Raw genomic sequence first — 15000 nt, 5'->3', positions numbered from 1 at the left:
TGCTTCATTTTATTAGGTTGCTGAATCCCCACTTTCATACCTAATTGCAGACTGCTTCTTACCAGCTAAAGAAGCTAGTTTTCGAAGGAAACCTTCTTCACTTCGAAAGTCAACTCCCAATCCTGATCTTCTAGAACAAGGTCCTTGTTCCATAGAAGACGAGGAAATTCATTCCAACACGGACGGAAGAATTCGTTTTGAAAACATTGAGCCCTACCTTCTGAAAGCTATTCACTCCAAAGAAACAGACATGGAGTTCGATGTAAGTAGAAAATCTAGACAAATAAAGAAATGTTGGGATTATCAAAATGTTTTACACAAATGAAGAAATGTTGGGATTATCAAAATGTTTTACACAAATGAAGAAATTTTGGGATTATCAAAATGTTATACACAAATGAAGAAATGTTGGGATTATCAAAATGTTTTACACAAATGAAGAAATGTTGGGATTATCAAAATGTTTTACACAAATGAAGAAATGTTGGGAATATCAAAGGTTATTCTAGACAAATACAGAATACAGATATATTGGGATTATAAAAAGGTTGTTCTATCCAGATAAAGAAATGTTGGGGTCATCAAAATGTGGTTTTAGACAAGTAAAGAAATGTTGGGGTTATCAAAAGTATATTCTAGACACATAAAGAGAGGTTGGAGTTATCAATAAGTTCTTCTAAACAAATAAAGAAAAATGGGATTATCAAAAGGTTATTCTAGACAAATAAAATAATATTTGGGGTCATCAAAAGGTTATTCTAGACAAGTAAAGAAATGACAATGAGACAGGTTAGGGTAATCAAAAGTCTCGGCAAGAGCAGGGGCTCAGCAAGAGCAAGGGATCAGCAAGAGCAGGGGCTCAGCAAGCGCAGGGCATCAACAAGAGCAGGGTATCAACAAGACAGGAGCTCAGCAAGAGCAGGGGATCAGCAAGAGCAGGGGCTCAGCATGAGCATGGGGTCAGCAAGAGCAGGGTATCAGCAAGAGCAGGAACTCAGCAAGAGCAGGGGCTCAGCAAGAGCAGAGGCTCAGCAAGAGCAGGGTATCAACAAGAGCAGGAGCTCAGCAAGAGCAGGGGCTCCGCAAGAGCAGGGCATCAACAAGAGCAGGGCATCAACAAGACAGGAGCTCAGCAAGAGCAGGGGATCAGCAAGAGCAGGGGCTCAGCAAGAGCAGGGTATCAACAAGAGCAGGAGCTCAGCAAGAGCAGGGGATCAGCAAGAGCAGGGGATCAGCAAAAGCAGGGGCTCAGCAAGAGCAGGGGATCAGCAAGACCAAGGGTTCAGCAAGAGCAGGGACTCATCAAGACAAAGGGCTCAGCATGAGCAGGGGATCAGCAAGAGCAAGGGTTCAGCATGAGCAGGAGATTAGCAAGAGCAGGGGCTCAGGAAGAGCAGGGGATCAGCAAGAGAAGGAGCTCAGCAAGAGCAGGGGATCAGCAAGAGCAGGGGATCAGCAAGAGCAAGGGTTCAGCATGAGCAGGGTATTAGCAAGAGCAGGAGCTCACCAAAACTAAGGGTATTTTTTTCTTTTAGTGTTAAATGTTAAAACTACGTTTTATTTACTTAATTTGCAATATAATTGTGATAAATTGTACTGGAGGAGAGCTTCGATTTAGGGATGTCGAAGGCCCCAAGGAAGCTCGAAGCTTAGGGGCCTTGTCATGAGTTCTTACGGCACTGTCTCTTATTGTCAATACATCCTATATTAACCTGCTCTTGTCAGTTCTCTTTCTCTGCATTAACTTTACTATCAGTAAGTTGTCTGCCTAGGTTCAACACTCAAAAATTTAGCGGGCATTCATAACTTATTTTTGCTAATGAATACCTAAGATGACATATCTTTTTAAATGAGAAAATACACACAAGTAAGTATTAATGTACGATGAAGTATTTCTGAGTCCTTTCTTCTTAAGTAATAAATACTGTCTGAATAAATGTAAGTTGTTGGCTCTCAATCATTTACGTGATGACAAACCCTACGTCACCATCTTTTTAAAGCAAAAAATCAATTCTGAATAATTAAATGAAAAAATATAAAGGAATTGGGTGGAAATTACTTACCATATCTATGTAAAATTCTGAAAAGATTTATAAACCTTTTTTTATAAAAGAAGTCTGTGGTTGCTGTGCCAATTTAGCATGCAATGCTACAGTAAGTTGGTTCTTCCTCTTGACTGCATCAATCACACCTACAGCCTTATCCTTCATACACAACACATCTGTAATATAAAGAAACATTACTAACTTTTTCTCTGGATGTCTTCCTCCTCAGAGCGTTCCCAAGGTCCTGGAGAAGAGCTGCTCTCACAGTGAACACCCCGAAAACCGCCTGAAGAATCGATACACGAACAACCTGCCTTGTAAGTAAAGAAGCAATCAATCAGTCTCAGCCTGTTCTTTCTAGCTAGCTTCGACGTCAGGATGCCCGAAAACTCCAAATCAATCAGCTAATCTTTCTAACTATATTTGAAGACACACATTACATCATAGCTCATGATATAATGTGTATCATAACTCATACTGATTGAAAGATTAGGAAATGAGGAAATAAGGAGAATGGCAGGCGTAGTGAAGATTACAGAGGTGATAGGAGTGTCGCGACTGAGATAGTGTGGGCACGCGTTCAAGATGGATGGCGGGGAGGGAGTGAGGCGGGCTTAGTAAGAACTGGTTAGAAGGAGAAGATCGAGATGGAGGCAGAGAATTAGATGGCGAGATAAGATGAAAGATGATATGGAGAGAAGAGGTTTGATGAAAGGCATTGGAGAGGGCGCATCAGTCAACCGACCCCTTAACCTAAGGATAACGGTGGGACAGATAACGAAGATTATATAATAGCTCATCTTATGTTCCTTTGCAAGAGTAATGAATCTGATCCTCTCCTTAGGAAACCTGACTGGAGGACACCTTGTCTGATATGTCTTTTATATTTGTGCTTTCCGTAAAGAACATCATTCCCTCATTCGTTCACGGTTTTGATTTTAGTTCCTATTGGCAATGCAGTGACAGGGAACTCACCATTTTTTTTTCTAGAAGTCCATACCCGTGTGATAAAAATACCCTTGCAATCAAATTACGCTGTTAATAAAACCGTAATTTTAAACGGAAATTCTCCGTAAAAATATACTGTTCTCAGCCGTATTTCAATAAAATATGGGCGACCACAATTTTACCATACTTTGTTATTATCTATCACGGGTTGGTGACCGTAATATAACTCCTTTACGTCAATATATCAATTTTTTTTAAAGGTAAAAATCCTGGAATAAATGTTGCCAGGCATTTACCGTTTTTAAATGCAAATTTTTAACAGCGTACACAAAATTGCAGAAATTCCACTCTTGTAAAAGAAATTTGTACTTAAACTTTCTTTGTTCATTGGCAACTGTTTCAACATCTTTTCTTCTTTTCTTTTCACGACAGATAATGACACGAGAGTGAGGCTGCCCCGTTTGCCCCAGATGCCCTTCTCAGACTACATCAACGCAAACTACATTGAGGTATGTACTGTTTGGTTTGGTTTTCCGCTCATGAATGGCAGGGGCAAGGGACGGTGACATTGCCATATTGAGGAAGACTGACCATATACACATATGATCGGCGCCCAAGCCTCCTCTCCACTCAAGCTAAGACCAAGGAGGATCAGGCAATGGCTGCTGAGGACTCAGCAGATAGACCTATAGGCTCCCCCAAACCCCGCATCCTTAGCTCACAAGGAGGGTGAGGCTGCAGTGACCAAAGAAACTAACGAGTATGAGCGGGACTTGAACCTCAGTCTGGCATTCACCAGCCATTGAGATGTTGACGCTTCATCGTGTTGTGATGGCCTAGTGGTAGCGTCCTTTCCTGATGATTACCAGACTGGGGTTCGAGTCCCGCTCAAACTCGTTAGTTCCTTTGGTCGCTGCAACTTCACCATCTTTGTGAGCGAAGGATGGGGTGTTTGGGGGAGCCTATATGGTCTACCTGCTGAGTCATCAGCAGCCATTGCCTGGCCCTCCTTGGTCCTAGCTTGGGTGGAGAGGGGCTTGGGCGATGATCATACGTAACTTGGTCTGGCTTGATAGGGCAATGTCACTGTTTCTAGCCTCAGCCATCCTTTGTAATAAACACAATCTCAAAATTCAGTTGATTTTAATATTTCCAGACGTATTCAGCTGTATGTCCTGCTATAGCTATTGTATAGAAATGGTAAGAGATTCTTTTTTTTTAACCCTTTCATCCCCAAAGGACGTACCGGTACGTTCTTGCAAAACACAGTTAATTACATATTTTTATATATTTTTTATAATTTTATGAGAAACTTCAGGCATTTTCCAAAAGAATGAGACCAACCTGACCTCTCTAGGACAAAAATTAAGCCTGTTAGAGCAATTTTAAAAATATATATAGCAAAATGTGCTCGAAATTTAACCTTATGGTGGGGGTAAAATGGTGGGGGTAAAATGGTGGGGGTAAAATGGTGGGGGTAAAAGGGTTATAGAGCTTCAGCTTCAAGTAGGAAAGGTATAGTAACATTTGAAATTAATTTGTATCGAGATTACAAAAGATTTTTTTTCGAAAGAGCTATAGCTGCAATTAGATAAGAAGTAATTACATAGTTAAAAAGAGCCGTAATTTTAATCGGAAATTCTCCGTAAAAAATATACCTTTCTCCGTAAAATACAGGCGACCGTAATTTTTCCATACTATCTTATATTTTACATGTTAGTGACTGTAATATCACTCCTTCACCACAATATATCCGTTTTTGAAACGGTAAATGCCTGGCAGTATTTATTCCAGGATTTTTACAGTTTTTTACGGCAAATTTTTAACAGTGTAGGCATTGTAACATTTAGAATTAAATTGCCTTCATTTTTCCTACATAACCTTCACTCCACCTAACTTGGTTTTTCTCGCATCAGGGCCACCTTAACTCGAAGGCGTAAATTTTTACTGTTTTTACGGAATTTTTTTAACAGTGTAGGCATTGTAACATTTAGAATTAAATTGCCTTCATTTTTCCTGCATAACCTTCACTCCATCAAACTTGATTTTTATCGCATCAGGGTCACCTTAACCCGAAGGCTTAAATTTTTACCGTTTTTACGGCAAATTTTTACCGTTTTTACGGCAATTTTTAACAGTGTAGGCATTGTAACATTTGGAATTAAATTGCCTTCATTTTTCCTTCATAAAATTCACTCCATCTAACTTGGTTTTTATCGCATCAGGGCCACCTTAACTCGAAGGCATAAATTTTTACTGTTTTTACGGCAAATTTTTAACAGTGTAGGCATTGTAACATTTGGAATTAAATTACCTTCCTTTTTCCTTCATAAAATTCACTCCATCTAACTAGGTTTTTCTCGCATCAGGGCCACCTTAACTCGAAGGCATAAATTTTTACCGTTTTTACGGCCAATTTTTAACAGTGTAGGCATTGTAACATTTGGAATTAAATTACCTTCCTTTTTCCTTCATAAAATTCACTCCATTTAACTTGGTTTTTCTCGCATCAGGGCCACCTTAACCAAAAGGCATAAATTTTTACCGGTTTTTACGGCAATTTTTTAACAGTGTAGGCATTGTAACATTTGGAATTAAATTACCTTCATTTTTCCTGCATAACCTTCACTCCATCAAACTTGGTTTTTCTCGCATCAGGGCCACCTTAACCCGAAGGCGTAAATATTTACCGTTTTTACGGCAAATTTTTAACAGTGTAAGCATTGTAACATTTGGAATTAAATTACCTTCATTTTTCCTGCATAAAATTCACTCCATCTAATTTGGGTTTTCTCGCATCAGGGCCACCTTAACCCGAAGGCGAAAATTTTTACCGTTTTTACGGCAAATTTTTAACAGTGTAGGCATTGTAACATTTGGAATTAAATTACCTTCATTTTTCCTTCATAAAATTCACTCCATCTAATTTTGTTTTTCTCGCAACAGGGCCACCTTAACCCGAAGGCGTAAATTTTTACCGTTTTTACGGCAAATTTTTAACAGTGTAGGCATTGTAACATTTGGAATTAAATTACCTTCATTTTTCCTACATAACATTCACTCCATCTAATTTGGTTTTTCTCGCATCAGGGCCACCTTAACCCGAAGGCGTAAATTTTTACCGTTTTTAAGGCAAATTTTTAACAGTGTAGGCATTGTAACATTTGGAATTAAATTACCTTCATTTTTCCTTCATAAAATTCACTCCATCTAACTTGGTTTTTCTCGCATCAGGGCCACCTTAACCCGAAGGCATAAATTTTTACCGTTTTTACGGCAAATTTTTAACAGTGTAGGCATTGTAGCATTTGGAATTAAATTACCTTCATTTTTCCTGCATAAAATTCACTCCATCTAACTTGGTTTTTATCGCAACAGGGCCACCTTAACCCGAAGGCGTAATTATTTACCGTTTTTACGGCTAATTTTTAACAGTGTAGGCATTGTAACATTTGGAATTAAATTACCTTCCTTTTTCCTTCATAAACTTCACTCCATTTAACTTGTTTTTTCTCGCAACAGGGACACCTTAACCCGAAGGCGTATATAGCCGCCCAGGGCCCAAAGGACTTCAACCTAGACACCACTGGCGATTTCTGGCGGATGGTTTGGCATACTAAATCTCAGATGATCGTAATGATTGCAAATGTCGTCGAAAATGGAAAGGTGAGGATGTTCGCACTTGAAGCAATAAAGATTTGAGTGCCATGCATAGGTGCTTGTGTTTGCTTGTAAGAATTATAGGAAAAAAGATTTCTTCTTATCGTTTATTCATGGAAGATTTATTTCAATGTTGTTACTGTTCGCGAAATAAGTTGTTTTAGTTATTCATCACTTCTCTTGTAGTGTTTATTTCTTTATTTCCTCTCTTCACTAGGCTATTTTTCCCTGTTGGATCCCTTGGGCTTATAGCATCCAGCCTTTCCAGATAAGGAGGTAGCTTAGATAATAATAATAATAATAATAATAATAATAATAATAATAATAATAAGATTATAATTATCATTATTATCATTATTATTACTACCCAAGCTACAACCCTAGTTGAATAAACAAGATGCTATAAGCCCAAGGGCTCCAATAGGGAAAAATAGCCCAGTGAGGAAAGGAAATAAGGAAATAAATAAATGATGAGAATACATTAACAATAAATCATTATAAAAACAGTAACAACGTCAAAACAGACAATAATAATAATAATAATAATGATAATAATAATAATAATAATAATAATAATAATAATAATAATAATAATAATAATAATAATAAAAAAATAATAATAATAATAATAACAAAAATAATAATAATAATAATAATAATAATAATAATAATAATAATAATAATAATAATAATAATAATAATAATAATAAATACACAATCTTATTGCAATATCACTGCGGTGATGGCAAAAAACTAAATTTCCATTTTTTTTTTTTTTTTTTTTTTTTTTTAACATTCGTGAAACAATAACACCATTTTGAGTCTTCGCAGGTTAAAGTCGCTGAGTATTGGCCTTCGGAAGGAACTATCTCAAAAGGCGGGATGGATATAACACTTGATTCTACTGAAACGAAGGTGAGAGGATTTTCTATTTCTATTGTCAAGAAATTTAATATGTGTATTAATATATACATCTACTGTATATACACTGTGTATGTATATATATATATATATATATATATATATATATATATATATATATATATATATGTGTGTGTGTGTGTGTGTGTGTGTGTGTGTGTATTGTACAGTATATGCAAGCATATGTTCATAATATCTATATGCGAGTATGCATATATATATATATATACATATATATATATATATATATATATATATATATATATATATATATATATATATATATTCATATATACACACACACATATATATATATATATATATATATATATGTCTATTTACTTTTTATATATACAGGTGTGTGTCTATGCATATACTATGTGTATGTACATAACCATACTTACATATGTATAAATGTATATATACATATGGAGATATATGTATATGTATATATAAATCTATTACTATTGATTATTACATTTATATATGCATAGATAAACTATTCTTTATAATTGAAATTTATTGCTTTTTAATAAGAAACTAGTTAGAAACTAAAGTTTTTTAAATGCAATTTATTATTTTTTTTTCAACAGACGGACTTCATCATTCGTATCTTGACTGTAACCAATAATGAACAAACTAGAAAGGTTTGTAAGCAGAAGTAATTTATCAAAAATAGCTGTTTTTTATGTTTTTTCTTGCTGGAAAAATCCTCTACTTTGACGGATAAATCTGGAGAAATATTTCTCCTGCTCTTGTACATTAATGTTTACTTTGTCTACCATGACTTCCTATAATCATTTTTGTGTAAGACATCTCATTTTAGCCTATGCTTGAAATTGTAAGAGGTCAATTTCCTTCTTTGCTTAGGATAATCATTTTAATGTGGGTTATCTCATCTTAACCGGTGCATGAAATCGTAAGAGGTTAATTCCCTTCTTTGCTTAGGATAATCATTTTAATATGGGTTATCTCATCTTAACCAGTGCTTGAAATCGTAAGAGGCTAATTTCCTTCTTTGCTTAGGATAATCATTTTACATTGGGTTATCTCATCCCTTATAGCTTCTTAGATCTCCCTTCAATTTAGATTTATCTTAGACCCCATTTTCATCTCTTTATGGGTAACAAGAACAATATTTAATCCTTATTTCAATCTAACTAATGAGGTTCAGCAAGTAACGACTAATATCTAATCCCTCTATTGAATTACCCATTTAGATCCAGCATTACCAGTTCACCACATGGCCAGATCACGGTGTTCCTGAGTCTCCTCGGGGCGTGGCCCAAATGATTCACTCCATCCGCGAAGAACCTCTCACCGGACCGATTGTCGTCCACTGCAGGTAAGGTGGTCAGACACTGGTTCTTGTTTCGCTCTCATTTACTGTATCTCGTTATTCTTTTCTCCTAACTTTAGGCTCCATTTAAAGCTTTTATTGATAGGGACAGCAGTTAACCTGGTGTATGATTTGAGAGTGAGATCTAGGCTTAGAAGCCAATAGGATGCATTCGTTCCAGTCTTATGTTGTCGCTAAAGCTCTTCGCGGAGCGCAATAAGATTTTTCGCGGATGGGAGAAAATAGAGGAACACCTGCTTATTATTATTATTATTATTATTATTATTATTATTACCTCCGCCAGGAGGTTATGTTTTCGGTTCGGTTTGTTTGTTTGTTTGTTTGTCTGTCTGTCTGTGGACAACGTAGAGGCCACATTTCTACACGGAATCACTTCAAACTTGGCCAAGTAGTTCCCCAATGTGTATGGAAGAACTGATTAAATTTTAGTCAAGGTCACCCCAAGGTCAAGGTCACAGGGGTCACTGGTGTCACTATGACATAAGTGGCCATATCAAGAGACAGAAATAAAGCACTGACTTTTGCATAAGCCAACAGGGAAGTCCTAGTCCAGGCGCAACCCATGGGTGATGTTCAAATTTATAAAGGTCAAAGGTCAAGGTCATATTGGTGCATTATATCAATGTCATATTAAGTATCAGTGGCAAATGAACAAAGATCACTTGAAGGTCAAAAGTCAAGCAGGTCACTTGAAGGTCAAGGTCACGTGAAGGTCAAGGTCACGTGAAGGTCAAGGTCACCTGAAGGTCAAGGTCACGTGAAGGTCAAGTACATTTGAAGATCAAGGTCACTTGAAGCCAAGGTCATGTGAAGGTCAAGGTCACGTGAAGGTCAAGGTCACTTGAAGGTCACGTGAAGGTCAAGGTCATGTGAAGGTCGAAGTCACATCAATTCATGATTCTAGGACATATGGCGCTCTAGGTCACCTTGGCGGAGGTATGTCCTCTACGAGGACCATGTCCGCGTTCAGGACTTGCTCACTTGTTATTATTATTATTATTATTATTATTATTACTAAATAAGCTAAATATCTGTTGGAAAAGCAGTAAGCTAAAAGCCCAAAGGCTCTAACACGACACAATAGCCCAGTGATTAAAGGAAATAAGTAAATAAACTATAAGAGAAGTAATGAGAAATATTATTATTAAAAAGCTAAAAATCTGTTGGAAAAGCAGTAAGCTAAAAGCCCAAAGGCTCTAACACGACACAATAGCCCAGTGATTAAAGGAAATAAAAAACTATAAGAAAAGTAATGAAAAATTAATACAAAATATTTCAAAAACAGTATGAAGATTAGATTGGATCTTTCATTTATAAACTATAAAGAGAGATTCCTGTCAGCCTGTTCAACATATAAACATTCGATTATAGTTTGAACTTTTGAAGTCTCATCGATTCAACTGCCTCATTAGATTGATCATCCCACAATTTGGTCATACCTGGAATAAAAATCCTTCGATACTTATCGTTTTGAGGACGAGAATATCTCAATTTCGTAGCGATCTTGAAGTCTGAAGACACATTCAGTTAACTTCCTCCCAAGTTCGTCCTAAAACTCAACCTAAAAGTAGAAACGGTGTCTAGTTTTATTCCATCTTGGGCAGTAACAAAAACTCCTAGAGATGCCTCCACTTCGAGACAATGATTGGATACAACTTCCATGTTCATTTTGAGCCCAACTTTCAGCATCTCTTGTATTTTGAAGCTAATATCTTTCGCTATATAATATCTTCTTGGAAGTTCAAGAACGTTCAGAGTATTACAAAGGTTTTGTTATATGATAAACAGTTTTGCAGTTACATAATGAGATGAAACTTTCTTCCCAGGTTTTAAAAGAACTAAAAAACACAATAATTAGCAATTTGATGTTTTTCAATTTATTACTCACCCACGCATATATATATATATATATATATATATATATATATATATATATATATATATATATATATATATATATGTATGTATGTACATATACATATAATTATATACAGCTCCCTACCTAAACACAAACACACACACACACACGCGCACACACACACACACACACACACACATATATATATATATATATATATATATATATATATATATATATATATATATATATATATATATATATATATATATATATACCCCACACACATACAAATATATATATATATATATATATATATATATATATATATATATATATATATATATATATATATATATATACTGTCTCTCCTCCTAGCGCTGGTGTTGGAAGAACAGGAGCCATTCTGCTAGTCCTAGGAGTTATGGACCAGCTCAACAATTCAGGGTACATGGATGTTCACGAAGTTCTTGTCAAGCTACGAAATGGCAGACCCAGACTCATCGAAAATACAGTAAGCAGAGAAAACCTTGACATTTTCTAGAAAAATTTAAGACAGATTTTATATAATTGTGTTTTGTTTTCATGCTAAGAATCATATTTCCTGTTGATCTACTCAAGGATACTCTTCCATTTCGACAAGCATTTGATGATTACATTTATTTCTTATATAATGATGATTAACAACGACACGTCGTGCTTTATTTATGTCCTTCTCGCACATACGTTCAGCACAGTGTTAATTTCATGCAAGAATAGAAGCAGAATTTGGTATGTATTATAATATGTCAATTCATATATTTCCTTCTTCAACCACTGCAGAACATATGTTCATTCATACATTTCCTTTTTCAACCACTGCAGAACATATGCCCATTCATACATTTCCTTCTTCAACCACTGCAGAACATATTATGCCCATCCATACATTTCCTTCTTCAACCACTGCAGAACATATCCCCATTCATACATTTCCTTCTTCAACCACTGCAGAACATATGTCCATTCATACATTTCCTTCTTCAACCACTGCAGAACATATGCCCATTCATACATTTCCTTCTTCAACCACTGCAGAACATATGCCCATTCATACATTTCCTTCTTCAACCACTGCAGAACATATTATATCCATTCATACATTTCCTTCTTCAACCACTGCAGAACATATTATATCCATTCATACATTTCCTTCTTCAACCACTGCAGAACATGTTATGCCCATTCATACATTTCCTTCTTCAACCACTGCAGAACATATTATGCCCATTCATACATTTCCTACTTCAACCACTGCAGAACATACGTCCATTCATACATTTCCTTCTTCAACCACTGCAGAACATATGTCCATTCATACATTTCCTTCTTCAACCACTGCAGAACATATCCCCATTCATACATTTCATTCTTCAACCACTACAGAACATATGCCCATTCATACATTTCCTTCTTCAACCACTACAGAACATATGCCCATTCATACATTTCCTTCTTCAACCACTGCAGAACATGTTATGCCCATTCATACATTTCCTTCTTGAACCACTGCAGAACATATTATGCCCATTCATCCATTTCCTTCTTCAACCACTACAGAACATATCCCCATTCATACATTTCCTTTTTGAACCACTGCAGAACATATTATGCCCATTCATACATTTCCTTCTTCAACCACTGCAGAACATGTTATGTCCATTCATACATTTCCTTCTTCAACCACTGCAGAATATATGCCCATTCATACATTTCCTTCTTCAACCACTACAGAACATATCCCCATTCATACATTTACTTCTTCAACCACTGCAGAACATATGCCCATTCATACATATCCTTCTTCAACCACTGCAGAACATAATATCCCCATTTATACATTTCCTTCTTCAACCACTGCAGAACATGTTATGCCCATTCATACATTTCCTTCTTCAACCACTGCAGAACATATGTCCATTCATACATTTCCTTCTTCAGCCACTGCAGAACATCAGACTGTAGCATTACCTGAGCTATTTCTCGTCTTTCTTCTATATCTCAGGAACAGTACAAGTTTGCACACTCAGTCTTGCGAGAGCTCCTCTGCGAGAAGCAGATTCGCTACACATGCCAGGAGTTTCCAGAAGCCTTGCTGGAGCTGCGAGTGTGTCATAATAATACCAACATGTCCAGAATCCAACAACAGTTTCAAGTGAGTTTATAATCAAAGAGAATCCATAATAAAGTGAAATAGCACTTGCTACATTTCAACTATCTGAAAAGAGATGGATTTGAAGGCCTGGTCGCCTATATGTGTAGCCTAATGTTGATGGTCAGTAAGATGGCATTACAATATGTAATTTTCCGTTTAGATATATTCTTATAACTAAAATCTAATAGCAATATTAATTTAATGAAGTACTTAATGGGCCACAATACTACGGTATATCTTGATTATTTGTCAACACGTAATATAATGCTTGAAAAAAAAATTCTTTTATTATTTTTCAGGAATTAAAGCAACTGCCAAATGATCACTCATACACATTGGCTAAACGTCCAGAAGTGTCTCATCTGAACCGTGACCCAAATATTCTGCCACGTGAGTTGAATTCAGATATAGATTATTATTATTATTATTATTATTATTATTATTATTATTATTATAACAGGGACGTAGAAGCGTTTTTTCGGGTATGGGGGCCAAAGTTTGTAAAGTCTCTGACGGCGTATGTTCTGATGTGTTGATCTCAAGTCTCAGAACAGATGCCTGAATTCAACAGATATATGTACAGTGTTAATGAAATGAGCTTATATATATATATATATATATATATATATATATATATATATATATATATATATATATATATATATATATATATAAGTGTGTGTGTATGCATATATGTGTATATATATACATACATATATATATATATATATATATATATATATATATATATATATATATATATATATATATATATATATATATATATATACATATACATGTATTATAGATGTAATCTTCCTCAGCACGAAGATAACTCAATATATGGTAGTCTACATGAGGAAAATTGAAAGTTGTGTATATGTAGAAATGCTCTACAGTTTCGTCCGCCAATGGACCTCTTCTTGGAGCGTTTATTATGCAAAGAAATATTACACACGTTTGTACATACAGGAAATGTATATATGCTTAATGGATTCTTTTAACCAATATTGAACCAAGAAACAGCTTTACTGACATGCATACATTTACAAAGGGAATGATCATAAGGTTTATTTTCTAACTGATTTACACTCTGGAACGCCCTTATTAACAAACACAAATTCACAGGTGGATTTCCCAACACAGTCAGGCGTTGGCGAAGGCACAGAAATATGACCCTTTTCTTTTTCATTATTAGATTTGCCTATGTTAATTACGCTGATTATAAGAACATCAAATTATACCATAGTCATGCATCTTCTGGCGTATAACTATCACTCCTTAAATTATTAGAATCATTAATGAATAATGATATTCTCCATTCAAGGAAATTCCATTTGGCAGCGCTGTCCCAAACTCGTCCCAACAACCCTAACTATCCTGATGATTGTTAATTTTGGTCACTTGTACGGGGAAATGACTTACCATCCATGTGTTCTGATGAAGAAAGGAAATACTTAACACTTTCATAAGTAAACTCAGGTTGCTTCCGATATCATATGAAAAATTCACATCATTTTCTGATAAAAATGTTCATTCCTAATAAGGAAACGATCGTTGGACAATTTACCAGTTACCAGTTCTCTAGCCTCTACCTTCCTACCCCACTTTTTGGACACACGTGGTCTTCAAATAATTGACTATATTAGTTTGAACAAGGTGCCTCTGATGCCATCTATTGGCGGTAAAGTAAAACTCGCTACGGTGTAAGGGAGGGAGATAGAGAAGTTGCGTTATTATGCCTTTCGAAATGTAACAATGTCGTTATTCTACGTAGTTTTTACAAACGATACATGTCATACCATGAAATATATTAATTATATTTTAGTTTCATAAAAAAGGTAATTGAAAATTAAATCAAATAACTGTTTAATTACTCGATTATCTCACCAATAAACATGTGACCCCCATATGTAATTAAAGTAACGATTATTTTCTGAATATTTCTCTGATAATTACTGATAAATTTTTAATTTCCTATGAATTAAGTTGTGGCCAGACAACAAGGAACATC

At 35.5% G+C, this 15000-nt stretch overlaps 1 protein-coding gene across 1 annotated transcript in view; it reads left to right on the top strand.

Moving 5' to 3' along the window:
* Positions 1-15000, top strand: part of LOC137637298 (receptor-type tyrosine-protein phosphatase epsilon-like) — a 39110-nt gene that overhangs the window by 15289 nt on the left and 8821 nt on the right. Inside the window, exons 11-20 of the mRNA XM_068369542.1 lie at positions 51-262; positions 2275-2362; positions 3426-3502; positions 6516-6659; positions 7485-7568; positions 8168-8221; positions 8795-8919; positions 11171-11306; positions 12837-12986; positions 13286-13376. Coding sequence (XP_068225643.1) covers positions 51-262; positions 2275-2362; positions 3426-3502; positions 6516-6659; positions 7485-7568; positions 8168-8221; positions 8795-8919; positions 11171-11306; positions 12837-12986; positions 13286-13376 — 1161 coding nt within the window. The remainder of the gene's footprint in view (positions 1-50; positions 263-2274; positions 2363-3425; positions 3503-6515; positions 6660-7484; positions 7569-8167; positions 8222-8794; positions 8920-11170; positions 11307-12836; positions 12987-13285; positions 13377-15000) is intronic.

Source organism: Palaemon carinicauda, unplaced genomic scaffold, assembly GCF_036898095.1.
Source record: "Palaemon carinicauda isolate YSFRI2023 unplaced genomic scaffold, ASM3689809v2 scaffold64, whole genome shotgun sequence".
NCBI classification, from domain to species: domain Eukaryota; kingdom Metazoa; phylum Arthropoda; class Malacostraca; order Decapoda; family Palaemonidae; genus Palaemon; species Palaemon carinicauda.
Note: the sequence above shows the minus strand (reverse complement) of the source record. Positions and strands in the feature narration are given on the sequence as shown.